Source organism: Thalassophryne amazonica, chromosome 3 (genome assembly GCF_902500255.1).
Source record: "Thalassophryne amazonica chromosome 3, fThaAma1.1, whole genome shotgun sequence".
Classification (NCBI taxonomy): Eukaryota; Metazoa; Chordata; class Actinopteri; order Batrachoidiformes; family Batrachoididae; genus Thalassophryne; species Thalassophryne amazonica.
Window position 1 is genome coordinate 81,190,905 of NC_047105.1, and position 26,570 is coordinate 81,217,474.

The 26,570-nt window shown below is 42.0% G+C and overlaps 1 protein-coding gene across 1 annotated transcript; it reads right to left on the reverse strand.

Annotated features, from left to right (window-relative positions):
- Window positions 1-809: 809 nt before the first annotated feature.
- Window positions 810-24,684, reverse strand: per3 (period circadian clock 3). Its single transcript, XM_034166953.1, is given in 18 exon segments — window positions 810-2,030; window positions 2,104-2,254; window positions 2,598-2,781; window positions 2,941-3,127; window positions 6,137-7,008; window positions 7,167-7,418; window positions 10,329-10,490; window positions 11,392-11,531; window positions 11,819-11,860; window positions 11,862-11,928; window positions 12,017-12,125; window positions 12,215-12,343; window positions 14,481-14,589; window positions 18,122-18,278; window positions 22,168-22,274; window positions 22,370-22,448; window positions 22,559-22,710; window positions 24,645-24,684. Coding segments are annotated over 17 exon segments (2,898 nt in total). The 5' UTR covers window positions 22,590-22,710; window positions 24,645-24,684; the 3' UTR covers window positions 810-1,910.
- Between the last annotated feature and the right edge of the window lie 1,886 nt (window positions 24,685-26,570).

The following is a 26,570-nucleotide window of genomic DNA, read 5'->3' on the forward strand; positions in this document are numbered from 1 at the left end:
CTGGACCAAATACAAACAACATGGGAAGGTTGTTAAAGGCAAACATACTGATTCCATAATTTTTGCCAGGGGTTGTACACGGGGCCATACAAACTACTGAGCACCATTTTGAGTTGCTGCAATGAAATTTTGGCAAAATGGAAAAGCCTGCCACATCAATTTTTTCACTTTTTCTTTGAATTCAGCCCTCTGTAGTTTGACAATTTTCATTACCAGCAACTGATGTGGTATCCTGTCATTCCTAACATATTACTCAGTCCATATCAGGAAAGATATCCAACATGATTTTTTTTTTTTACCATTGAGATTCTGATGCGTTTTCAGTGTTCCTTCAGTTTTTTTGAGCAGTATATAAGTCACAGGACCAGCTAAACAAGTAATAATAATAATAATAATAAAAGTAAGACCCTTATCCATTGGAACTGAACTGAGGTCTGGTCTCAAGCCAGCTGCTTTAACCTCCACAATGACTATTCTGAAAATGGTCATTTATTTAAATAAGAACTGTTGATTCTGAAATACTGTACACATGCCTGGACTCAAATGGAGTTACAGCACAAATGTTTTCAAACTAACCCTCTTAATCATAAATTAAATGAATGCATTTAAGCTTCAATACAACCTTTGTACATGCTGTTGTGAAATTTTCATTTTAATTGTTAAAGAATATAATCAGGAAAAGTGTCTAACTTGCATAATTTAACAATACCTCTTCATGTACCTCATAGAAATTGAAAATAGAACTTTTAAGCAATACAATGGACAAACAATTCAGAACTAAGTGCTTTGCTGGGTTTTTTATATTTTTAATTCTTTTGCACATTTTCTACAAAATATACTGTAATATCCTTTCAGTTCAAAAATAGTACAAAACCCTGGTCTGTCTGATACTGAAGAAAGCAGCTCTCAGTCAGCAGCAGATACATTCACTCACAATCTTTCCTGCACTACTTACCCTGCAATATAAGAAGAGTTACAGAACTATAACACACACTGCAACCAGACAGCAACATGGAGTCTTACAGCACATTCATTCAGTAAATAAACAAAGAAATGAAGGGTTAAAGGTCAGAGCCTGTCTGCAAATACAGTGACTCTGTACATAATGTAGTGGTGAGGCATTGGTGGGATGTTTGGCAGAGACGCTGTACACAACAGCAGATTTTGGTGGACGTGAGTGGCAGTTGTAAATTTAACCTCAAATGACCCCCATGTGTCTGCTGTTCTTTGTGAGGCAGAAAAATACACAAAAAAGATGTTCTGAGGAGATGAAACCAACTTATACAGAATAAAAAAATGAATACACGCCACCTGCAATTTATGAACAAGATTAGACTCTGAACACTAAATGGAGTAGAAAATGTGTTTGAGTTTTTCTGAAAAAGCATTCTGCCATGATGTGGGTCCTACGTTGCCTGACCTGCACTCCAAGTCACTGAGCCAATGTTTGTCATGTGTTCGGATACTTAAACTCAGCCATTACCCTCTGTCATTTCAGTCAGTGGTGGTACCCGTCTTCTAGACCGGGCGTGAGTGCACAGTGGTCACATTCAGGGCCATTCTTCCATAAGTGTGTGTTATGTAGCTCATGGTGCCAAAAGACTTGGTCCCTCTTACATGATACCTAAAGGGTTCTAAAAATAAAATAAATAAGAAGTACAGTTTTTAATGGTTCCATCGAGACAGTCTGACAGCGACTGGCCAATGAACATCCAACTTTGTTCCTTAGGATGCAGCCAGCTTGGGGTGTCTTTACATATCATTAAAAAACAAACAAATGTTTAAACATTTTTAGTAATCCACCTGTTTTGACTGGTCAAAGGAGATGAATAGTAACAGCTGTTGAAGACTGTTTCAAGGCTAGTTCTCTGTAAACTGCATGGATGTTGTTTTTTTAGGTTCCAGATCTTTCAAGTGTCCAGCAGAGGACTGGAGTCCAGTTCAGGGCTTTCCAAAGCGGACGAGCTGTCTGGAGCAGGCCAGTAAGTGGACTGGACTACCCCTGCACCTGAGCTGCAACTCAAACATCCCTAAAAGATACAAGTTGCTGGTCAAAGGGAGCACAAAGAGGAATTTGTTTGTGGCCGTTTGCGATGTTCCTACCTGAGAGTCGATCTCCTGTGGGACTGTGTGCCGTTGGATCCAGGGATGGACTTCAGCCAGCTCCTCTCTCTGCCTCTGACTGAAGCATGGCTGGAGGGGCTGAAGAACCCGTAGCTTCTCCCTGTCCTCTGCCAACACCTCATTGTGGTCCCTGAGGAAAGAAACATCAAGAAAGACCACCAACAGAAATACTTTAAAAAAAGAGCAAACATTTTACCTATATTTGGTACAGACATGGTGTGTGTGAGATTTTAATATCATTGAACATTGCAGTCTAAACATAAGATGATTTTCTGGAATTTACATTTAAAACAACAGGGCACATAAAGACTACAACCTTTAATCAAAATGCTGACTTGTGTTTTCTGTGAAACATGTTGAAAAGATATTTTTACTCACACTAAGCACACATGAGACCGAACTACAAATCTGAAACATGATCTGATAAATTTCATCAGTTGGACTGGAAAAGGCAGTGTTGAAGCTGGGGGCACCTGGTGTGAATCTGGTATGTCATCATGACACATCTGGCATGTGTTGGATCGTGCTCCACGGAGTTGTCCACTCGCGCATCAAACATGTGCCGGTGATCCACTGTTGCCTCCTGGCTCTTATGTGTTTTGTGTGATGTGTCCGATGAATCATTGCTGGCAAAGTATTTGCTGCTGTTGCTGCTGACTGTCCAGAAAGATATTTGCATCAGTCACTTCTCCCTGTTTTCTCCACTCAAAAGTCATTGTGCTGTGGTTCTTTAACAGCACCGTTTATGGGTCACAAATACAACAAACTAAGGCGATGTGCTTAGGATGTGTGTCGGGTGTAAGGATTCCTTCATTCCCGTGTGTGAGGTAGAGGTGACATTTGAGCCAGATCCAGACCCCAGTGACTCTCCAGACTCTCCCGACCCAGATCCTGAGGCGTTGGATCCAGTCCCTGAGCGTGCGTCCTCCTGCAGCAGCAGGTCAAGCAGATCACTGGATGTATATTGAGCGTCCTGGTTGCCAGACTCATGAGGTGCATCACCCTAACAGAGCCAATAATTTAACAATTACAAAAGAAAATAAAGGCCTGTGCTAAACTGGCAGTCTGTCAAGGGTGTACCCCACCTGTCAACCAAAGAACGCTGGGATAGGTTCTAGCCCCCTGTGATGCTTAATTGGAATAAGTGGTTATAGAAAATGAATGGATCAATGAAAAGAATAACAAATTTGACTGTGTAACTAGCTCACATACAGTATATGTATGAATATACAATAAGTCTGACATGCACTGGTACCACATTCACGACACCACAGAACTACCTTGGGTCCTGGATGGCAACCACCCATGCAGACAATTGGTCCATCCCCACATCTCTAAAACAACCATCTATTTGCTGCAGCCACGTGAAACATAGGCTTGCCCTTGGCCTTCTTCAGCCACTGTGGTCCTCAACACTCAGGCACATGTGTACTGGATCAGGAACAGAGAAATGTGTTGGGAAAGTGTAGTGACACGGACCCACAACAGGGGGCGCAAATGAACGGTCAATAGATGAGCCAAAATATAACAATTTAATGTTGTGAATGTGCACAACGAACATACAGACAATCTCAGAATATCATAACAGTCAATACACAAAGGTGACGTGAGGGCAGGCTCGAGGATAGAAGACGTCTGTCCCAAGAAGAGCCGGAACCACACGATTTCCGCCGCCCCAGAACCTGGTGAATACTGGAGCCGCCAAGTCCCGAATTCCCAGGTGATCACCGTCCCCGACTGTCGGATCTGGTACTGCTGGCGAAGAACAAAGACAGTCAAGTGTGGGTGTGTGTACACCCAGTAACAACGACGGTGGGAATGCCACCTCCACCTCTCACTCAAAAATTGCAGAGTACTGTAGATTCCTCAGGGGAAAAGAGTGCCTTCAGCGCTCTCACAGCTTTCACCGACGGAGGTACTGGTACTCCTGCAAACACTCACAATATACAAATATTGCAATCACAAAAACGGCTGAGGATATTACCTCCAATGAAGTATGCTGATAACAACCGTGAGTTCTGTTCCCAGAGCGCCGTAGCCCAGGCGCGTGCTTTACCCCGAAGCAGAGCAATCACATAAGCTATTTTACTAGCATCTGACGCGTACATGACGGGACGTTGTGCGAAGACGAGCGAACACTGCATAAGAAAATCCGCGCACGTCTCCACACAACCTCCGTACGGCTCAGGAGGGCTTATGTATGCTTCAGGGGATGGTGGGCCAGCAGTACCTCCTCTTCTGGCGGCCCACACAACAAAATGCGTCACTTGCCAAAATGTCAAAGTTGGTGCTCCCTCACAATCACAGTGAAACCCCTCATCATAATCTCTCTAAGTAACCACTCATCTGACATGAAGTCATTCTAGCGGTACCCAAGGATCTTGCAAAGACAACTGGTACCAAAGACATCACCTTAGGTAACTAGGTCAAGGCGTATAATGGTCGACTTCTTGGCTGTATAGCCAGACTGTTGTGGTCGCTTAGCAACAAGTCATTAGCACTGAAAGCTATCAAGAAAACAGGCACCTTGACACCTGCAAGCATTTAATCCCTGCCCTGCCATGCAATTCGTCATGCCAATGTGACCTGCTGGATGGTGCGCTTTGTGCCACTGGGTGTTGCATTATTTAAAATACTTATTTCGTAGCAGATGAATCATTTGCGCTCAGAACGTGGCTGATGAAACACCTCTAATCGCTCCGGAATCACAGAGGAATTTTCAACAGCTGCAACTGTTCTCGTGCACTTAATGACGTGGAGAACGCATTTGGAATCGTCTCAAAGGTAATTATTTGTAATATTTACATTCTAATGGCTTGTTGCATTTTCATTCCTTCTTATGAGTACCTGTAAAATTATGTTTATTATAGATTTAACAACTCATCATAATCGTTCAGATGAGCTATGCTGTGATGCGCTGTGCTGATGTGACGACTCGTAGTAACAAACAGTGTTTTTGAGTTGTGTGCGCAATATTCATGTGTAGTTCACAAAATTAATGTGTGCTAGAGATTTTGAACATTTCAAAAAAAAAAAATCTTGCACACTTCCACGCAGCTGCGCACAGTTTACAACGGTTTACATCAAGTTTACTCTCTGGCACAACAGATTGCGTGCCAGTGTGCGGATCAAATTCGGGCAAGTGTCAAGGGACCTTAATCCTTGTAAGCAGATTAATCCTTGCAAGTACTTTTCCCGGTACAGAGAGCAGTGTGATACCCCTGTAGTTGTTACAATCCATATGATCACACTTTCCTTTCTGAATCAGGACAACAAGTCCTTTCTTCCAATTTGTACACCCCCTCCCAGATTGAAACAAAGATTCTTTGCAATGCCAGGAGAACAGCATCTCCACCCTCCTGGAGGAGCTCAGCTCCAGTGCAATAGATGTCTGCCCTCAGCTGCTTCACTGCCTTTGCGATCTCACCAAGATTTGGTGGTTGACATTTGAATCAGCCACAAGAACCCTTCTGCCAGAGATGTCTGGCATCCCAGCAGGAGGATCAGTGTAATATGAAAATACAGCAGAGGCATGAGTCAGGACTGAACCATCTTCCACATTACTGCAGTAGGACAAGGTGTAGATTTGGAAGAACAACGTGGTTTGATTCCTCTGTAAGCAGGTCAAAAGTCATTAGACCATATATACAGTAAGCGCACACACACACACACACACGCACATATCTTCAACCGCTTATCCAAGATCGGGACTGCTGAGAGCCTATCCCAGCAGTCATAGGGCGTGAGGCGGAGTACACACTGGACAGGACGCCAGTCTGTCCATATACAGTAAGCATGTAGGAAAATCAGTTCATGTTGAACAGTTACATTGTCAAGTTAATGAATGTTAAGACCAACTACGAATGACAGTGCTTCTTCAGATTTGTTGTATATATTATAGTGAACTGTGTTTTGTCTTCCACTTATCCTAAACATGTTGCTTATCACAAAAAAGTGACACAAAGCACAATAAGTGATTTAACAATCTATGATAGTTGCTGAGAGGAAAAAGCTGACTGACATGTTGTTCATGGAGATTCTCAGCGTGGCTGTGTCCTGTGCTGCCTTCTCCTTCATTAGGTTTTGGGAGCTCCTCCTGCAGCAAATTAAGCTGAAGAGGCGAACTTGAGTGAGAGCTGGAGAACAAAGCATGCGGCCCAGGTGCCTCCTCCTCTTCTCTGAGAGAGAAGCTGGCTTTTGGAGAGCAAACCAATGGACCTGGGGGATTCTGAAGTGGGGACCCAGAATAGAGCTGGAACTGGGGTTGGGGGAAGAGCGTAATGCTTGGAGCAAAGCCTGCCACAGTGATGGGTGCTTGTGGTAACATGGAGAAAGTGGATGGTAGATAAATGGATGGGTATCCTGTGGTGAAGACTAGGTAGTTGGGCAGGATGACAGTCATGACAGGAGCTACGTAAGGACTGATTGTCTGTGCTGCACCCAATGACTGCACATTATGAAAGCTCTGAAAATGTTGCATATTTTGAATCGGCTCCACTTGAATTGGCTGCATGCTTGGCATGCTGTGAGCAGACTGCAGGGCACTGACACTGTACTTAAGATGGGGAGGGTTAGGAGGCTGCAGCACCATCTGTGTGGCTCCTGGCAGCTGTTTCGGCCTTGAAGATTGCTCTGAGCCATGTTGGGCGGCCATGGTGGGGTAGTAAGGTGCATGATGTGGGGATGACTGACTGTACGGCGCGCCCGTCTGTGGCTGAGAGGACTCTGAAGATGGCCAGGAGGAGTCAGGGATACAGCGAGGGGGTCCACGTGGAGAGGCATAGCTGTCTGAGGAACCCTGGGGTTTGGGGCGCTTGTGTCTTAACTTTCCTCTCCGAGAGCGGTTCCACCCGCCAGCACTCAGTGGACGCATTACAGAGTCAACTGTGATGAGACAAACATAAGTTATAGAGTCAATTCCATTAAACTCATCCATTTGTGATATGAAAAAAGAGTAATAAATATGTACTGTGTAATAAATCTGTTGATCTCAACCCAAACCTAACATTTGTCAATTCAGTTTGCAGCAAACATGCGCACACCTGGTTGGTGTGAGTGAGCTAGAGAGCTGTTATCTAAGTGCAGGTATGAGCTGTATGGGCTCTGCAGGATGCGATGGCGGAATCGATCCACATATTCTTGCTCCTCTTTCTGGGTGTGAGCTGACAACACCTCCTTGGTGAGGCCTACGAACCTACGCTCCTCGGTGAGAGGGCTTGGATCTGGACGAACATTGAGCAGAGGAGCTTCAGCAGGTTCACTACCCATAGGTGCATCCTCGAGTGCAGTTGCCTCTGTGTGTGTGGGCGGGGAGATGAAAACAAACAAGCAAACAAACAAAAAACATTTACACATAAAATTAGATTTGGATACATTCAAAAGAAAAATTACAATGCTGCCAAAACTTTGTGACCCCCTTTTGTTTATGACATTATGCATTTTTTTTAACTTTCACTTTTGATACTCTGTGTGCTTCATACCCTGTGTGCTGCTATACAATGCTGCTGGAACCTCAGTTTCCCTGAGGGAGTCTTCCCAAAGGATCAATAAAGTTCTATCTAATCTAATCTAATACTGTACATGCATGGAGCTTTCGTTTCAGGGCAAGATATTGCCATGAAGCACTGTTGCATATTTAAAGCAAATAAGAGTGTTAATGTGCTTTTAAAACGTGCACCATGGCACAGTGGTAAAGAAGCTTCAGCTTGTTCGACCTGCCTGCACTGCTCATTTGAAACAGCGAGAAAGAATGTGCAATAACTTAGTGACTCAGGCTTAATTCATCTGAAACAGTGGGATAAAAAAGTATTTTGTCAGTCCCTGATTGTGCAAATTCTCCTACTTAGAAAGATGAGAGAGGTCTGTAATTTTCATCAGAGGTACACTTCAACTATGAGAGACAAAACTGAGAAAAAAAAAAAAATCCAGGAAATCACATTGTAGGATTTTTAAAGAATTTATTTTTAAATTGTTGTGGAAAATAAGTATTTGGTCACCCACAAACAAGCACGATTTCTGGCTCTCACAGAACTGTAACTTCTTTAAGAAGCTCTTCTGTCCTCCACCTGTTACCTGTATTAATGGCACCTGTTGGAACTCGTTATCTGTATAAAAGACACCTGTCCACAGCCTCAAAAAGTCAGACTCCAAACTCAACCATGGCCAAGAATTAAGAGTTGTCGAAGGACACCAGGAAGAAAATTGTAGATGTGCACCAGGCTGGGAAGACTGAATCTACAATAGTCCAGCAGGTTGGTGTGAATAAATCAACTGTGGGAGCAATTGTAAGAAAATGGAAGACATACAAGACCATTGATAATCTCCCTCAATCTGGTGCTCCTTGCAAGATCTCATCCCGTGGGGTCAAAATGATCATGAGAACGGTGAACAAAAATCCCAGAACTACACCGAGGGACCTGATGAATGACCTACAGAGAGTTGGGACCAAAGTAACAAAGGCTACACACTACGCAGAGAGGGACTCAAATCCTGCAGTGCCAGGCGTGTCCCCCTGCTTAAGCCAGTACATGTCCAGGCTCATCTGAAGTTTGCCAGAGAGCATATGGATGATCCAGAAGAGATTTGGGAGAATATCATGTGGTCAGATGAAACCAAAATAGCACTTTTTGGTAAAAACTCAACTCGTTGTGTTTGGAGGAAGAAGAATGCTGAGTTGCATTCCAAGAACACCATATCTACTGTGAAGCATGGGGGTGGAAACATCATGCTTCGGGGCGTTTTTCTGCAAAGGGGACAGGACGACTGATCTGTGTTAAGGGAAGAATGAACATGGCCATGTATCATGAGATTTTAAGCCAAAACCTCCTTCCTTCAATAAGAGCACTGAAGATGCAACATGGCTGGGTCTTCCAGCATGACAATGATCCCAAACACACCGCTCGGGCAACGAAGGAGTGGCTCCGTAAAAAGCATTTCAAGGTCCTGGAGTGGCCAAGCCAGTCTCCAGACCTCAACCCCATAGAAAATTTGTGGAGGGAGTTGAAAGTCCATGTTGCCCAGCGACAGCCCCAAAACATCACTGCTCTAGAGGAGATCTGCATGGAGGAATGGGCCAAAATACCAGCTACAGTGTGTGCAAACCTGGTGAAGACTTACAGGAAACGTTTGACTTGTGTCATTGCCAATAAAGATTATGTTACAGTACTGAGTTGAACTTTTGTTATTGACAAAAGTTCAACTTGGAGTAGGTGATGGTCTAGTGGTTAAGGTGTTGGGTTTGAGTCCAGAAGATCATGGGTTCAAATCCCTGCCTGACTGGAAAATCACTAAGGGCCCTTGGGCACGGCCTCTAATCCTCTATTGCTCCCGGTGTGTAGTGAGCGCCTTGTATGGCAGCACCCTGACATTGGGGTGAATGTGACGCATAATTGTAAAGTGCTTTGAGCGTCTGATACAGATGGAAAAGCGCTATATAAATGCAGTCCATTTATTTGACCAAATACTTATTTTCCACCATAATTTACAAATAAATTGTACAATGTGATTTCCTGGATTTTTTTTTTTCTCATTTTGTCTCTCATAGTTGAAGTGTACCTATGATGAAAATTACAGACCTCTCTCATCTTTCTAAGTAGGAGAACTTGCACAATCAGGGACTGACTTTTTTACCCCACTGTATGATCAATCAAAAAATTCCTTAATCAGACACAACTGCAATCGCTTCCATCTGATCAGAACACGGGTAAAACCAAAACAATGTAAAACATAAGTATGCGTCCTGTTAGTATAATAACCAAGTCATAATTTTTATATACAGTTTTCTTTACACAAGTCAGCCGATGGCTACAGGTGAATAAATATGTGTTAGACTTTATTTACTTTTATCATTTAAATACAAACAGCATGAATTGTTTGGTAAATCTGCCTGGATTAGGCCATTCTCAAAAACTGAGTGAAGCAGACTAGTGAGGGAAGCCACCAAGACACCCATGACAACTCTGAAGGAGTTATATGCTTCTATAGCTGTGATTAAGAAACTGCAAATTTTGTCTCTTGACCTCACCTCATGACAAAAATAAGCTCTTCCCAAAATGTTTCCACAAACACTGTAAAGGACTTTCATTGCTGCTTAGAACTTAAGAAAACAGATTTAAAGGTCTCTTGAAATAATTTTACAATGTTACGAATTTACAATGTAAATGTAAACCTTCCATCTTTTTCAAGACGGAAGGTTTGCACGGCACCTGATTCAGGCGGAGGCACGTGGACGATGGTGCTGCTGTAAGAACACTGGCTGGTGACGGACACCACACTCATGGCCTTCGTGGACATGATGTCTTTTAATGGTGCTCCAACCACTGCTGCCGCTGCAGGGGCAAGTGAGTCCTGACTGTCTAACACCACCACTGGATGCCGGGAGGAAACAAGATGAAGCGTCATTGAAAGAATCAATGCTATCACATCTTTTTGACATCAGAAAGCAAGAAAGAGGTCAAAGGACAAGCTATTTTACATCAAAGAAGTTAAAGGACAGTCACATTCACTGTTTTGGGACAGATGCAGGGCAGTACAATTTTCACAGCTGCTTTTTGACCAAGCCATCTCTACAGAGACAGAGAGACAGGGACATACTGAAACAGAGACATACTCTTTGTCCCAGTGGGAACAAGAACCAGTTCCAAATTTTACAAAGAATCAGAATAGTATGGCTCTGAGCTTATTGATTCTTGACACATCCTAAGACATCATCAACATGCATCTACGTATGTTGTCATTCCAAAGTTGAGAGAGGAAGACATGTTTTAAAGCATGGCTACATTTCGTGAAGAAAGAGGACAACAGCATTAATTGTAATGTCTGCAAAATGGTAATATGAACATGGGATTCACCAGGCATGCCACGTATTTGACATTGCACAAATACTCTGCAGCACGAGTGCTCTATTGCTAATGTTTGCCAAAGGAGTGGCTCATCTGTAACCGATGATAAATATCATAATATACAGCTGTCAAAATCCCATATTAATTTAGATCAATTAATTACAGCACCTATAACATGTTAATTTTTTAAAATCTTGATTAATTGCACTATGATCTTTTTTGTTTTGACATGTCTGTAAATCGTGTATTTGATGGCAGCAACTGGTTTGGTTATTTTCTTGTGTCTGCTATGCGTGGAAACGAAGTAGTTTTTTGTGCACTATGCCAAGTACGGTGAACTGCACAGTGCCTACATGCTTCTGTTTTTTTTGTTATTCTTAGAATTTGAAGATGAAGACTGTTGGTGTGTATATGTGCGTATTTCTACCATCCGAGTTGGGTTGAGCTGTGTCAGTGACGCTGGCAGGTTTGTCATCTTCTGATGTAGAGGATGAGGAAGAAGAGGTGGTCAGAGAACAGGATCCACTCTTGCGTTTAAGGGCCGAACCTGTGCAACTCTCCAAATATCTGATGATCATCAACACACCAAATTCACTCACAGCCTCGCAGAGCATCACAAGAATTGCTACTGGAACTGATAAGAAAAATGTCATTAGCACGTACTTCTGCAAACATTAGCAAAAATTGTCTAAATTAAAATTTTTCCATTTCCATGCTTCATCACTTTATCTGTATAGGCTCAATCCAACAACAGAGTTTTTTAATTGTTTAATCCTTTTGTCAGTAATCCTACAAACAATGAAAATTGTTGAAATATGTAATACCATCATATCAAGGCTAACCACCACACACACCTGATGATGTTGTCCATGCAGTTAATCTGCTGGTAGGAGGGAATGTGTTTGCTTCCTGCTTTCCTCAAGAGCCCCAGCCTCGAGGTTGGAGGCTGTTTGGAATAGATGCACTGGAAAACAGAGAGTTATTCTAGATATTAAAGCATCAGCACACTTTAAAGTGGCTTTTGTGATAGGTATACAGTATAGCTGAATCACCTGGAGCAGCTTTTTCTAGAGGAGCAGTTTTGTGGCTGGCATCCAGGTGTGCTTGCTGACCCCAACTCTTGACTCTGTTCACGTCAGCACAGATCCGCTGCAGAGACATCTGCAAAAACCACACAACCACAGTAATAGTATGATGACCCTCAGCACCCAGTGCTACCACTGTGCTGTACAGTAAGTTGTATCCCTCACCGGATCCCGGTGCGAGTCCTCCCACAGGTTACCACTGCTGTCACTAGAAGAGGCTACACTGATATAGTGCTCATGGGAACCATTACTTCCCAAACTGCCATAACCACTGGAACCATTGTTATGGATGGGCTAAGAAAGAGATGCAAAGAAGTGAAGAAACTACACAAACTACAACACACAAACATATGGAAAATGAAAAACAACACCAACAAAACAGACAAGAGAAACAGTATTACATGACGACAGGAATTATTACAGTATTACAGGAAAACTGTATTCATACAAGCCACCGGTGCTAAATGCTTCAGATGCAGACATGATTCAAAGTGTTGCACTGTAGTATGTACAGTATGTGTGTGTTTATAGGGGTACAGGCACTGGCCACAGCATTGCACAGACAGGTTGACGGCGGTTTCACCGGCCTTACAGGAACAGCTTGTCCTATTAAAAGTACAGATGAGAGAGTTGCTCTCTGGGTACTTCAGTTAAGGGGGTGTGGCTTTTTTTAACCTCTGTAGTACAGCAATGCAGTTACTGTGAGATCATATCCTGATGAATTATCTAGCCTTATATACAAGGAACTAAATATATGCCATTATAAACAGTTAGATTGCAGAGAGACAGACCAAAAGTTTCTCAAGCATCCAATCATTTTCTGATGCTTATCTGGGACCAGGTCATGGTGGTAGTAGTCTAAGCATGAATGAATGAATGAATTTATTTATTTATTCGGCACACACAGACTCAAAAATAGCAAAAGAAAAAAAAGCTCATAAAGAAAACAATTTAACAACGTACCCATGTGCCCAAAAGGGTGTATGTAGGCAGAAGGAAAAGCTTATAAACGCCAACCCCTTTAACCACAAAGATAAAAAATAAAAATGTATACTTATGTATATATAAATATACATAAAGTGGCTTGCAAAAGTATTCAGCCCCTTGGTATTTCACGCATTTTAATTTGTTTATGGCATTTCAAATACAAAAAGTAAATCAGGCTTCTCAATATAAAAATTTCTAAAATTATCATCCTTAGACTCAAACTGAAAACAAATCTCTACAACTTGATATAAATTAATTAAGAATATAAAAGCCAAGATGATGGGTTGCATACGTAATCAGCCACTATGGTATCATACCTGTAAATAATCAGTTTAATTGCCAGTTTTCTTCAGACAAGTCAGGAGATGGATACACGAACATTTCCAAGTCACTGAATATGTCTTGAACATTATTTACATCAGTTATGAAGAAATAAAACCAGTATGGCACTCTCTGTGTGGAGGAGACAGTTCTCAAAAACTGAGTGAGTGTGCAAGAAGGAGAACAGTGAGGAAAGCCACCAAGACACCCAGACAACCCAGAAAAAGTTTTAGGCTTCTGTGGCTGTGATTGAAGAAATTGTGCACAGTGCAAATTCTGCATTTTGTATCTCCAGTTATACAGCTTCATGATGAAGTGGTACAGAGGAGGGTCTTCTTTCACTAAAACATCAAATCTAGGTTTGCATCTCAGATGTACCTTCTGGCAAATTGTCAGTGAACTTTCAGGTCTTTTTAAGAAAATCCTCCTCTGCTCCATTTCATTTTTTTTGTGTTGCGTGAACCAGTGGACTTAGTGGTGCAGGCTGTTTTAAGCCTTAATGAGCATTAATTAAACACAGCCATGGATTAGCATAAAAATGTAAAAATCTTTGATTCATTAAGTTTTCCATCCAGACTTTAATTCTGAAGGAGCAAATATGAAAATGAAAACAGTTCAGATTAATCGCTTGGTGGCCAAGTGGTTAGTGCACTTGGTTTCAGTGCGGAAGATTCTCAGTTCAAACCCCACCTTTCCCGGTATCTCCGTGTAATATGGAGTTGTGTCCGGCGCAAAACCTGCGCCAATTCGACATGCAAATCCACATCGGATCTGCTGTGGTGACCATGAGGGAGCAGCCGAAGGGATTTAATTTACTAAAGGAGTCATAGGGTACAAAACCACTGTTACAACAGAGTTGTTTCCAAGAAGAGAAAAACACAGTGATATTAATTTTAATAGTGTTCCCCAAAAACAATATTATCAAAACTCTGACCTTGTTAATCCTGACATATGTACACCTGTGAGATACTGCATTTGACACTTTTAGCCACTTGTCTGGAGAATTTAAGCAAAATAATTTTAGAATTTTTTTAAACTATATTTTACTTCAGGAATTTGCTGTTAACAACAACATCACACGAGCACAGTGACATTTGTTCCATGTCGTCTCTGTTATAGTCACCTGCAAGAAGAGCTTATAGATCTTGGCCTGCAGATCTTTTATTTCTTCCTGGCTGTCTGGAAAATCCTGCTTGGTTTGAGCAGCAAACACATCCTCATTCAGTGGACTCCTGCAGACAAAGACAACATTCAGGGCCCCTTCAGACATAGTACGAATAAGTACAACTCAGGGCGAATCACGACAGAACAGCTCGTATGAGCGATCCACAAAAACATCAATCCGACGGGCAGGAGTGCACGATGCTGCTGCTATGGTTTCGTGCACGTGGGAACACAGTGCGAGCAGCTGCGTGATGTGGTTACACATTGCTCAGCTGCGAATAAATAAATAAATAAATAAATACACGCTGTGACGGTTTCGTGCACACGGGAACACAGTGCGAGCAGCTATGAAAATTTTTAAAAATAATGAAAAATACATGCCACCCACGGGATTCGAACCTGCAATTTCCAAAAGATCTGATTGCCAGTCAGAAACTTTACCACTGAGCTACCATCGTTGTCCTGTAAATGGTGCTGGAAAATGCCTGATATCAAGAAGGACATAGACGTATTTAAGAAAAAATTAAACCACATAGCATATAAAAACACCACATTTTATTGAATTCCTCTTATCAAGCAGGCAGTACAAGTATGATCCGTCTGTTCCTCTGTAGATGACCCATGGTCACAGATGTAGAGTCATGAAATGACATGAAAGACAACATCAAGTCAACATCTGCTGGCGGCATGTCCAGCCGGCCCCGCAAGCGTCCTGCCTGACACGGGTGTCTTGTGGACAGCGTGCCACAGGACTGACACCGCGTCATGTGGAGCAGAGCTCACGTGGGTTACGTGACATTCAGATCGCCCACTGCGTGTTATGATCTGACGGTCAGTTTCACCTGGGACAGCCTGTCAATGTGCACGGCGTGCACTCGCTGCTGCCCATTGCAACACCGATATATGATTTTATGTATGTCCACGTGAGGACAGCAAGCAGACACGAGCATCACAGTGGACAGTTGTTAGGTCATGTCCGTCCAAACACGGTACATGTCCCCCAGCCGTGATGTCCAGAACCACAGGTCTCCTGCACCTGTGGGTGGACACACCCCCTATCAGTTCAGCGCACACATCAATGTGTCTGTTTGCAAAGCCACACTCGTGGGGGACTTGGACAAATTTCACATCCAGCTCGACAGTGATTGTCTGCTGACTGTTGTTGTACTAATAGTGCGAATGGCCACACATCTTCTAAGTGCCAAGCGAGCAGTGTTAGATGTTCGTGTGTGTCAGCTAGAATTTAGCCAACACTTGCCGCGAGAGGGATCGAATGGGCTCTCACAGGGCACACTCTGTCTGTCAGCCACTGGTGTGCACAGATAGTTGTAGCAACAAGTGTACAAGGCGTTGGAGGCAACTACGATTTTACACATACTACATACAATTCTTGCTTCATGTGCAATTCGACCACATTCATACATGTGAAGGGGCCCTCAGTGATGTCACAACCACAGTGTGGCCGGAAAGTATTCACAGTGCTTCACTTTTTCTACATTTTGTTATGTTACAGCCTTATTCCACAATTGAGGAAAAATAATTTTTCCCCTCAACATTCTGCTCACAACACCCCATAATGACAACATGAAAAAAGTTTTTTTTTTTTTTTTTACATATTTATTAAAAATAAAAAACTAAGAAATCACATGTATATGAGTATTCACACCCTTTGCTCAATACTTTGTTGATGAACTTTTAGCAGCAATTACAGCCTCAGGTCTTCTTGAATATAATGCCTCAAGCTTGGCACACCTATCTGTGCACAGTTTTCTCCATTCCTCTTTGCAGCACCTCTCAAGCTCCATCAGGTTGGATGGGGAGCATCGGCCATTTTCAGATCTCTCCAGGGATGTTCAATCGGATTCAGGTCTGGCCTCTGGTTGGGCCACTCAAGGACATTCACAGAGTTGTCCTGAAGCCACCCCTATGATATCTTGGCTGTGTGCTTAGAGTCATGGTCCTACTGAAAGATGAAGTGTCACCCCAGTCTGAGGTCAAGAGTTCTCTGGAGGTTTTCATCCAGGATGTCTCTGTACATTGCTGCATTCATCTTTCCCTCCATCCTGACTAACCTCCCAGTTCCTGCCGCTAAAAAGATCCCCACAGCACGATGCCACCACCATGCTTCACTGTCGGAATGGTGCCTGGTTTCCTCCAAACATGATGCCTGGCATTCATGCCAAAGAGTTCAATCTCTGTCTCATCAGACCAGAGAGTTTTGTTTCTCATGGTCTGAGAGTCCTTCAGGTGCCTCTGGCCAAACTCCGGGCGGGCTGCCATGTGTCTTTTACGAAGGAGTGGCTTCCGTCTGGCCACTCTACCATACAGGCCTGATTGTTGGATTGATGCAGAGATAGTTGTCCTTCTGCACGGTTCTCCTCTCTCCACAGAGGAATGCTGGAGCTCTGACAGAATGACCACTGGGTTCTTGATCACCTCCCTGGCTAAGGCCCTTCTCTCCTGATATGCTCAGTTTAGACAGCGGCCAGCTCTAGGAAGAGTCCTGGTAGACCCGAACTTCTTCCATTTACGGATGATGAAGGTCACTTTGTGCTCTGACATGCACTGTCAACTGTGGGACCTTATATGTAGACAGGTGTGTGCCTTTCCAAATCATGTCCAATCAACTGAATTTACCTCAGGTGGACTCCAAATAAGCTGTAGAAACATTTCAAGGATGATCAGTGAAAACAGGATGCACCTGAGCTTAATTTTGTGCTTCATGGCAAAGACTGTGAACACTTATATACATGTGATTTCTTAGTTTTTTATTTTTAATAAATTTGTAAAAATAAAATAACAACTTTTTATGTTGTCATTAGGGGGTATTTTGCTTAGAATTTTGAGGGGAAAAAATTAATTTCATTCATTTTGGAATAAGGCTGTAACATAACAAAATGTGGAAAAAAAATGAAGCACTGTGAATACTTTCTGGATGCACTGTATGTAGAGGTTTGAGACAGATTGGGTTATTTAAAATAAATAATGTGCAATTTGCCATGATTAAAGCATAAGTTTACCAAACCAAACAGAAACTTAGTTTAAAATTTTAAAACATTAATTTCCTCCAAAATAAATGTTTCATTTCACAAAAAAAGAAAAGAATGCAATATGAGTGCTCGACAGCTTTTCACATGTATTTCTTTAGCGTGCAGCCCAAAGATGGTTGCTAATAATCAGTGAACAAGTTGATGTTAAAAAACAGAAAGTGAGAAACAAAGTGATTTGCTTATAAAATGGTAGGACAATTTACTTAAAAAATTACTTAGATTTAAATGTGAAGGCAGGCCACAAACACTTTATCATTCCACTAGTGTAAAGTTTTTAAATGTCATACTAAATTATTTGATATTTGTAAGCTTTTCAATCTTTATGAAAGCAAAGAATGCTGCTCTAGTTTTTACAGTGTTAGAATGTTGTTCGGTATATTCATTTTTTTTATTTACTAGGTTTTAACAACAGATTTGCCAAAGTACTTTAAGCACACAGTGTTGTTCAGCACACTACTTAGCAAGTACAATGTCATAATACATGATCAAAAAGTGCTACAAATGTTTAGCTGTGGGTGGCATTGAGTTTCGATACATTGTTGTCACTTACGTTCTGACTTTGTGTCGGCCGATGATGAAGACCACCTTGCGACTCCATGGGTTAATGAAGCTGGACCAGCTGGTATCCAAGGTGATGTAGTCACCATTTTGACAGCAAAAACGGACCGGTGAGTGCTCAAAAGGTGGCTGGCCAGCATATTTCAACACTGCAAATAGCATGAAGGGTTTGAGTAAAAAGAAAAACATGTAGGGGAATTATTAATCTGAAAATTTCAGTGATTCTCAAACCGGTCCAGCTGAGTGGCTCTTTCAGGTGTCTGTTAGTACTTGATTAGCTGCACATCTGAATGAGCTAATCACCTAGGAGCAGAGCAGGAAGGCATGGTTCCATCCCTGGTTCTCAAGACCAGGCCCCTAAGTGGCTCTACTCTTTTTTTTTCTTTTTTTTTTTAAAGCTATTTAGATGTACCTTAGTATACACTAGTAGAGTTCCACCTTAGATTTGGAATGTATAATAGAAGATATACCTTACTGAATTTTCATGGAACGTGTAGGTTACGCAGGCCTTGAAGACCAGCCTTTAATACATTACAACCATACCTGTTGCTCTCTAAGTTAAAGGAAATGAATGTCAACCCATTTTTAATTAGATGGTATCATTCTTTTTTAACTAATACATTACAACAAGTCAGAGTTAACCGAGCTCTTTCGGTACTCAAATCATCAAGCACAGGTGCACCACAAGGCTGTGTCAGTTCTCCTGTTCTCTTCACTCTTTATACTAATAACTGTACAAATAATTACTGTAATAACTTTGTTTTTAAATTTTCTGATGACACAGCCATTTTGAGCCTACTGCACAAAGACTCAAGTCCAACAAAGTACTTCTCTGAAGTGAAACACTTTGTGCAGTGGTGTGATGACAACCACTTGGTTTTAAATGTAATACACTCAACAAAAACATAAACGCAACACTTTTGGTTTTGCTCCCATTTTGTATGCGATGAACTCAAAGATCTAAAACTTTTTCCACATACACAATATCACCATTTCCCTCAAATATTGTTCACAAACCAGTCTAAATCTGTGATAGTGAGCACTTCTCCTTTGCTGAGATAATCCATCCCACCTCACAGGTGTGCCATATCAAGATGCTGATTAGACACCATGATTAGTGCACAGGTGTGCCTTAGACTGTCCACAATAAAAGGCCACTCTGAAAGGTGCAGTTTTGTTTTATTGGGGGGGGGATACCAGTCAGTATCTTATGTGACCACCATTTGCCTCATGCAGTGCAACACATCTCCTTCGCATAGAGTTGATCAGGTTGTCAATTGTGGCCTGTGGAATGTTGGTCCACTCCTCTTCAATGGCTGTGCGAAGTTGCTGGATATTGGCAGGAACTGGTACACGCTGTCGTATACACTGGTCCAGAGCATCCCAAACATGCTCAATGGGTGACATGTCCGGTGAGTATGCCGGCCATGCAAGAACTGGAACATTTTCAGCTTCCAAGAATTGTGTACAGATCCTTGCAACATGAGGCCGTGCATTATCCTGCTGCAACATGAGGTGATGTTCTTGGATGTATGGCACAACAATGGGCCTCAGGATCTTGTCACGGTATCTCTGTGCATTCAAAATGCCATCAATAAAATGCACCTGTGTGTTCGTCCATAACAAACGCCTGCCCATACCATAACCCCACCGCCACCATGGGCCACTCGATCCACAACATTGACATCAGAAAACCGCTCATCCACACGACGCCACACACGCTGTCTGCCATCTGCCCTAAACAGTGTGAACCGGGATTCATCCGTGAAGAGAACACCTCTCCAACGTGCCAAACGCCAGCGAATGTGAGCATTTGCCCACTCAAGTCGGTTACGATGATGAACTGGAATCAGGTCGAGACCCTGATGAGGATGATGAGCATGCAGATGAGCTTCCCTGAGACGGTTTCTGACAGTTCGTGCAGAAATTCTTTGGTTATGCAAACCGATTGTTTCAGCAGCTGTCCGAGTGGCTGGTCTCAGACGATCTTGGAGGTGAACATGCTGGATGTGGAGGTCCTGGGCTGGTGTGGTTACACGTGGTCTGCAGTTGTGAGGCTGGTTGGATGTACTGCCAAATTCTCTGAAACGCCTTTGGAGATGGCTTATGGTAGAGAAATGAACATTCAATACACGAGCAACAGCTCTGGTTGACATTCCTGCTGTCAGCATGCCAATTGCACGCTCCCTCAAATCTTGCAACATCTGTGGCATTGTGCTGTGTGATAAAACTGCACCTTTCAGAGTGGCCTTTTATTGTGGACAGTCTAAGGCACACCGGTGCACTAATCATGGTGTCTAATCAGCATCTTGATATGGCACACCTGTGAGGTGGGATGGATTATCTCAGCAAAGGAGAAGTGCTCACTATCACAGATTTAGACTGGTTTGTGAACAATATTTGAGGGAAATGGTGATATTGTGTACGTGGAAAAAGTTTTAGATCTTTGAGTTTATCTCATACAAAATGGGAGCAAAACCAAAAGTGTTGCGTTTATATTTTTGTTGAGTGTAAAACCAAGGAAATGATTCTGGATCCAAGGACTGTTGGGGACCATACTCCTGTGGTCATACATGGTACTCCTATTGACCAGGTCAGCTCATACAAGTACTTGGGGCTGCACATAGACAATACTCTCAGCTGGACTGTACATGTGGACAGTTTGTGTTCTCGACTCCATCAGAGACTTTATTTTCTTCGTAGACTTTGTTTGTATGGTGTCAATCAAAAAATAATGTTGTTTTACCAGGCAGTGCTAGAGAGCCTAGTCAGATATGGCATGACTGCCTGGTACGGCAACCTCTCTGTACAACTTAAAACAAAACTTAACAGACAAATTGATAATGCAATGAAGATAATTGGAAAGAAACAATATCAGTCCCTCAGCTCACTCTATGAAGAGTCTGTCTTGAAAGCAGCTCAGAGGATATTGATGGATTCAGCTCATGTCCTTCACACAGAGTATACTTTCCTTCCCTCTGGGAGAAGGTATAGAGTCCCTCGGAGCAGACTAAATAGACTCAAAAATTTATTCGTCCCCATGTTCATCAAATTGCTAAACAATAATGTCTAAAATTGGAATTGTGCAATACTTATGGTGTTTCTCCTGACTTCCTGTCATGTTAATTTGTTATGGATGTGGTTGTGTTTTTACTTGTATCTGTTTGTTTTCCTTTTGTAAAGGCACTTAGCATGAGTCCAAGACAAATTCCCTGAGGGGACAATAAAGTGTATCGTATCGTATCGTATTGTATCGTATCGTATTGTACCAATGGAATAAATGAATAACACATTTAAGCTTTCAAAAGCAGCAATGAAGGAATATTTTTTGATAAATTTAATATCCAGGGCCCGGTTTCATAAAGCAGTCGAATCTTTTAGTCTACTAAGCTTACTTAGTCGACTTAGGGGAGTTGCCCAAAGTTATCCAACTAATCTCCGTTTCACATCAATGGCTAAACTTGTAGATTAGCTGTCTTATGTTAGTTGATGATTTTCACAGTAATAGCGGCCTTGCGGGGGCCACTTCCAAGAAACTCTTCCAATGCGTGACAGTTTTCTTTTGGCTTGGTCCGTCTGCTACAAACATTGCAGAGTCCGCCACAACAGAGGAGAACCGCTCCAGACCTCAGCGTCAGTAAACATCGATTATTCCGGCCCTGGAACACCCGCTCCCGCCGCAAGTCTCCCCTTTCTTCCTCCTCCATCACGTGTTGGTACATGATAGCCACCTTTTTTGGGGTAAGATGCTGAAGTTTTGTCAACTAAAATAAGATTAGCCTCCTCTGTACCAGACTAAAAAGTCGAGTAACGTGAAACTTTAGCTGACTAAGCGCTTTGTGCAACGACAACCGTTAAAAGTTAGTTTAGTCCACTGAACAAGATTAGACTGCTTTATGAAGCTGGGCCCTGGTATGTTTTTAAATGCCCTAATTAGTGGGTAGGCATATGAAATGGTTTAAACCATTGACAAATCCATCTCAGATTTTAAACAGTCACACCAATAAAAAGAAACAACAAATAAACATTTCACCTCACCCTTCCGGTGCACAGAAATCATGAGTGGGCGGTCCTCTGGATGAATGCATGTCAACAATGATTTGCCAATCATATCCTGTGGAAGGTATCCCAGCAAGGGCACAGCCCTGTGGATTGTCATCATAAGGTTATCCTTGTGAACTTACTGCAATTACACAAGTCAACATTAATTGTTTGCAGATTTGCCCAAGTGTTGATTAACCTTTCATCTACTTCCAAGAACACACAGCCTGGAGAGTGAGTAGTAGTGAAGATCCGCTTGTCCATCGGAATCCGAGGAGCTACACAGGTGAATATTATCACTGTCAAGGCTACGTTTTTAAAAACATATAAATATGTTTATGTGGGAAAGGCTGCAGATGTTGAGGTTTGTGGTGCTAATATACTGCACCCTCATAGCCAGAAATGATGCATTCAGCCATTGCAAGGCAGCAAGGCTCCTCCTCCTCCTCTCCTCTGGTTCCTGTTCCTTGCACCTTCAACAGGTAGGGTGTGATCTGAAAGGGGTTGTAATGTATCTCACCCTCAGGGTCCTTCCCGCCCCTACAACATGCATCGAAATGTTAAATTGTACTGATGATCATACATGACAATAAGCCATTTTAATCAAATACTATCAACCAGCAATTCACGCTAACGTGAAAATGATGGCATCATGTTGACTGCATGTCTTTTGGAAGTCGTTGGGAGGGCTTTCAAAGCAATGCCATCAGCAGGTTTTCTTACTGATGTCTGTTGGTGGAAATTAGTAATTCAAGGATGCTTCTAATAAACATCCACAACTGTAATCTCAAACTTGCCCAAAAATGATCTCACTACCCTGCATATTCCACACCTCTCTCCACTGAACCTGATTAAATTAAACAGACATTTTCACTTCATAAAAACTGTCTCAAATGTAACTCATTGGAATATAGCAGGAAGCTGGATTGTTGTGGGAAGAATCTGTTTATGCATTTTTTTCAATGCATAAACTTCAAAAACATGCTGGTGATGATGAGTGTCTCCTGAACATTTCATAGCATACTTCAGTATTATATTTGTATTACGTTTTAGTTCAGGATACATGTATTTGGGCGTGAAGCTAAGCCTCACATTACTTTCCTGCACCAAGACTGCATTAACCTCACCCTGTGTAGTATTTTGTGCACATTTTCTGTTTGTAATATGGTGATGGTAGACTACCCTATATAGGCCCTGACACCCACTGGTGTCAGTGCTTATTGCTTGATTGTGGGAAGCAAATGAAAATCTACGACTTCCCCAGGACGGGATGCCTGGTTACTTCCCCAGCCAAGGCTGGTACACATGTACAGTTGGGTGGAATGAGACAATGTAGATTAAGTGACTTCTCCAAGGACACAGCCAGACAGCATTGAGTGGGATTCAAACCAAGGTCCACGGAGCTACCTTCTCTACATAATGCTGGACTGAGGGTAAACTGGAAAGTTTGTAATTTAAATCCATTCATCCTTTTTTTTAAAGTATTTGCTATCAAAATATTATAAAGACTGGCCACAATACTTATACAGGTCAGTCCCCAGTATGGAGAAAGACAAAGGGAGGCAAGAGGTAAGTATAAAACACATAAGACAACGGATTTGTTCAGTCAAATCTTCAAAAATCAGAATCATTATTTATCATCACAATTTGATTTTTAATAAGTGTAGTATTATATATAACCAACCACTGTGATATGTAGTGATTAATCTGGAAATATCATTTCAGTTTCTGTCAATACAAATGTTCACTGTTTGCAATGCTTGGCACAAAATGGCATTATTAAATATAATTACAAAGTGAAATATTAAACAGCAAACTAACCAGAAAATGCATGTAAAGTAATTTTGACATTAAATGTCTGTTTTCCAGAGTGCTCCGCTTTTTTATGTGCCCACACCAAGTGCTTTAAGTTACAGGCAGACAGAGCAAAACTGGTCACTCTCATGGAAGTAGAACTTTGTTTTTGCAGTTTATGTCTAGTCAGCTGATATGACATAAAATCCATCACAATAGAGACAAAGAAAGAACTCATCTGTGACAGCAGACTCGACAGAGGCTAATGTTCCTGTTGAAGGTGAGTGCTTTTAATTGCCATACATTATGAACTACCCTTTGGCTCTTTATTGTTGTCCTAGAAACAAATCCCACAAAGATAATTTTCAATTTTTAAGAAGCCTTAAGATGAAGTGTTTCTCGGTGTCCTGTTTGCACTTTTCTGCCAGAAAAAATGCTATACAGACACGGGTCCTAATGCTGTAGTTGCTTATATTCATGGTGGGCTGTTTAGGCAAGTAATTTATGAAATGTAGTGGTCTGTACTGACACAGGACATCTCAAAAATGGGCTGGGTCATCTTGAAGGATATAATGTCAATCCCTGTTTCATTACTGACATGAGCTTCCCAGGAACAATTCTGGTACTATATTTCATAACTTCATGAGCCACAAAATGGGATGTCCTTTAAAAATACTGACCTGATTCTGCAGAAGAAAGATTTGACCTGGGCACAATCGAATAGAACCCCTGTTGTTAATACAGAGGAAGGAGAAAAAAGTTAATGATCTGTCTTTAAATACACTCAAAACTAAAATGAGTCATCTTTATAGACATGATGTGCCTACGTATTTAGTATAAATTGGTTACAGTTGAAATCCTGATCTTCTGAAAATAATAGTTATTGTTGCTCACTCAGATCTTATGCTCGCACACTGAAACTGTCCTTCTCAGGTCAGGTCAGGTATGGAAGCATGTGCTCGTGCATCCACTACACTGTGGAACCACCTTGGATCCTGATTGGTAATCACCCATGCAGACCATTGGTCCATCCCCACGTCCTGAAGGTAGCCATCTATCTGCCACAGCCAGATGATAGACACATGCATCCCCTTGGTATTTTTCAGTTGATGAGGTGCACAAAGTTGCAGTGTGTAATCAGGAAAACACACCACAACTGTCGTTTCGTAGTCAATGTTCCCTCAAAAGATACGTTGTATGCCTCATCTAAGTCACAAAAATCATTCCAGCAGTACCCTATGATTCTACAAAGAAACCTAGGACCAAAAACATTCAGCTGTCACCTTAGGTCACTGGTAAGCACCAAAATCCCACAACCTTACAGTAAGACAGGAAGCACCATGGCCGTAAAGACCCTGTGTTCTCCTGCAAAGTTATTAGTATGGCCATACTTCACCAGACTAAATCTTGTACACTAAGCAGATGGCAGTATCCAGGACTTCAGAACAATTTTTACAGAAGAAGTACATGGTCAGAGGGCAAGAACTGGGCATGTCTATAGACCTTGCAGTGCTGCAGGATTCACCGTCTTGTCACAAGAACATGATCAATCACTGTAGCAACACCACCAGTAGCAGGGTACCAAGTCCAGTGGTACCATTCTCGATACTGAACCCAGGATCTAGCAACTTGAATACCCTGACCTTTTGTGAAGTTGAGGAGCACTTATAATAAGGCAAATAAGTATTTGATCCACTGTTGATTTTGCAAGTTTTCCCACCTACAAAGAATGGAGAGGTCTGTAATTTTTTATTGTAGGTACACTTCAACTGTGAGAGACAGAATCCAAAAAAAAAAAAAAAAAATCAGGAAATCACATTGTATGATTTTTAAATAATGAATTTGCATTTTATTGCATGAAATAAGTATTGGATACAACAGAAAAAACAGACTTTAATATTTGGTACAGAAAACAATCATACAGGTCAGACCTTTCCTGTAGTTGTTGACCAAGTTTACACATACTGCAGCAGGGATTTTGGTCCACTCCTCCATAATTTTTCAATTTCAATTTATTTTCATTTATATAGCACCAAATCACAACAGAGTTGCCTCAAAGCGCTTCACACAGGTAAGGTCTAGCCTTACCAACCCCCAGAGCAACAGTGGTAAGGAAAAACTCCCTCTGAGGAAGAAACCTCAAGCAGACCAGACTCAAAGGGGTGACCCTCTGCTTGGGCCATGCTACAAAACATAAATTACAGAACAATTCACGGACGAATATACAAGAAATGCTACTGGCGCACAGGACAGGAGGATCGCCAACACGAACACAACTCCCATCTCTGGATGGAGCTGCACCTTAAACAGAGAGAAAAAACAGAATCAGGCATCAGAAAGACAAGAAACACTGTATAATTTGTCAGCATTAAACAACAAGAAAAACAGAGAAATACTAAGGTGATCGCCAGCCACTAGCCCTAAACTTCAATCAATCAATTTTATTTATATAGCGCCAAATCACAACAAACAGTTGCCCCAAGGCGCTTTATACTGTAAGGCAAGGCCATACAATAATTACGTAAAAACCCCAATGGTCAAAACGACCCCCTGTGAGCAAGCACTTGGCGACAGTGGGAAGGAAAAACTCCCTTTTAACAGGAAGA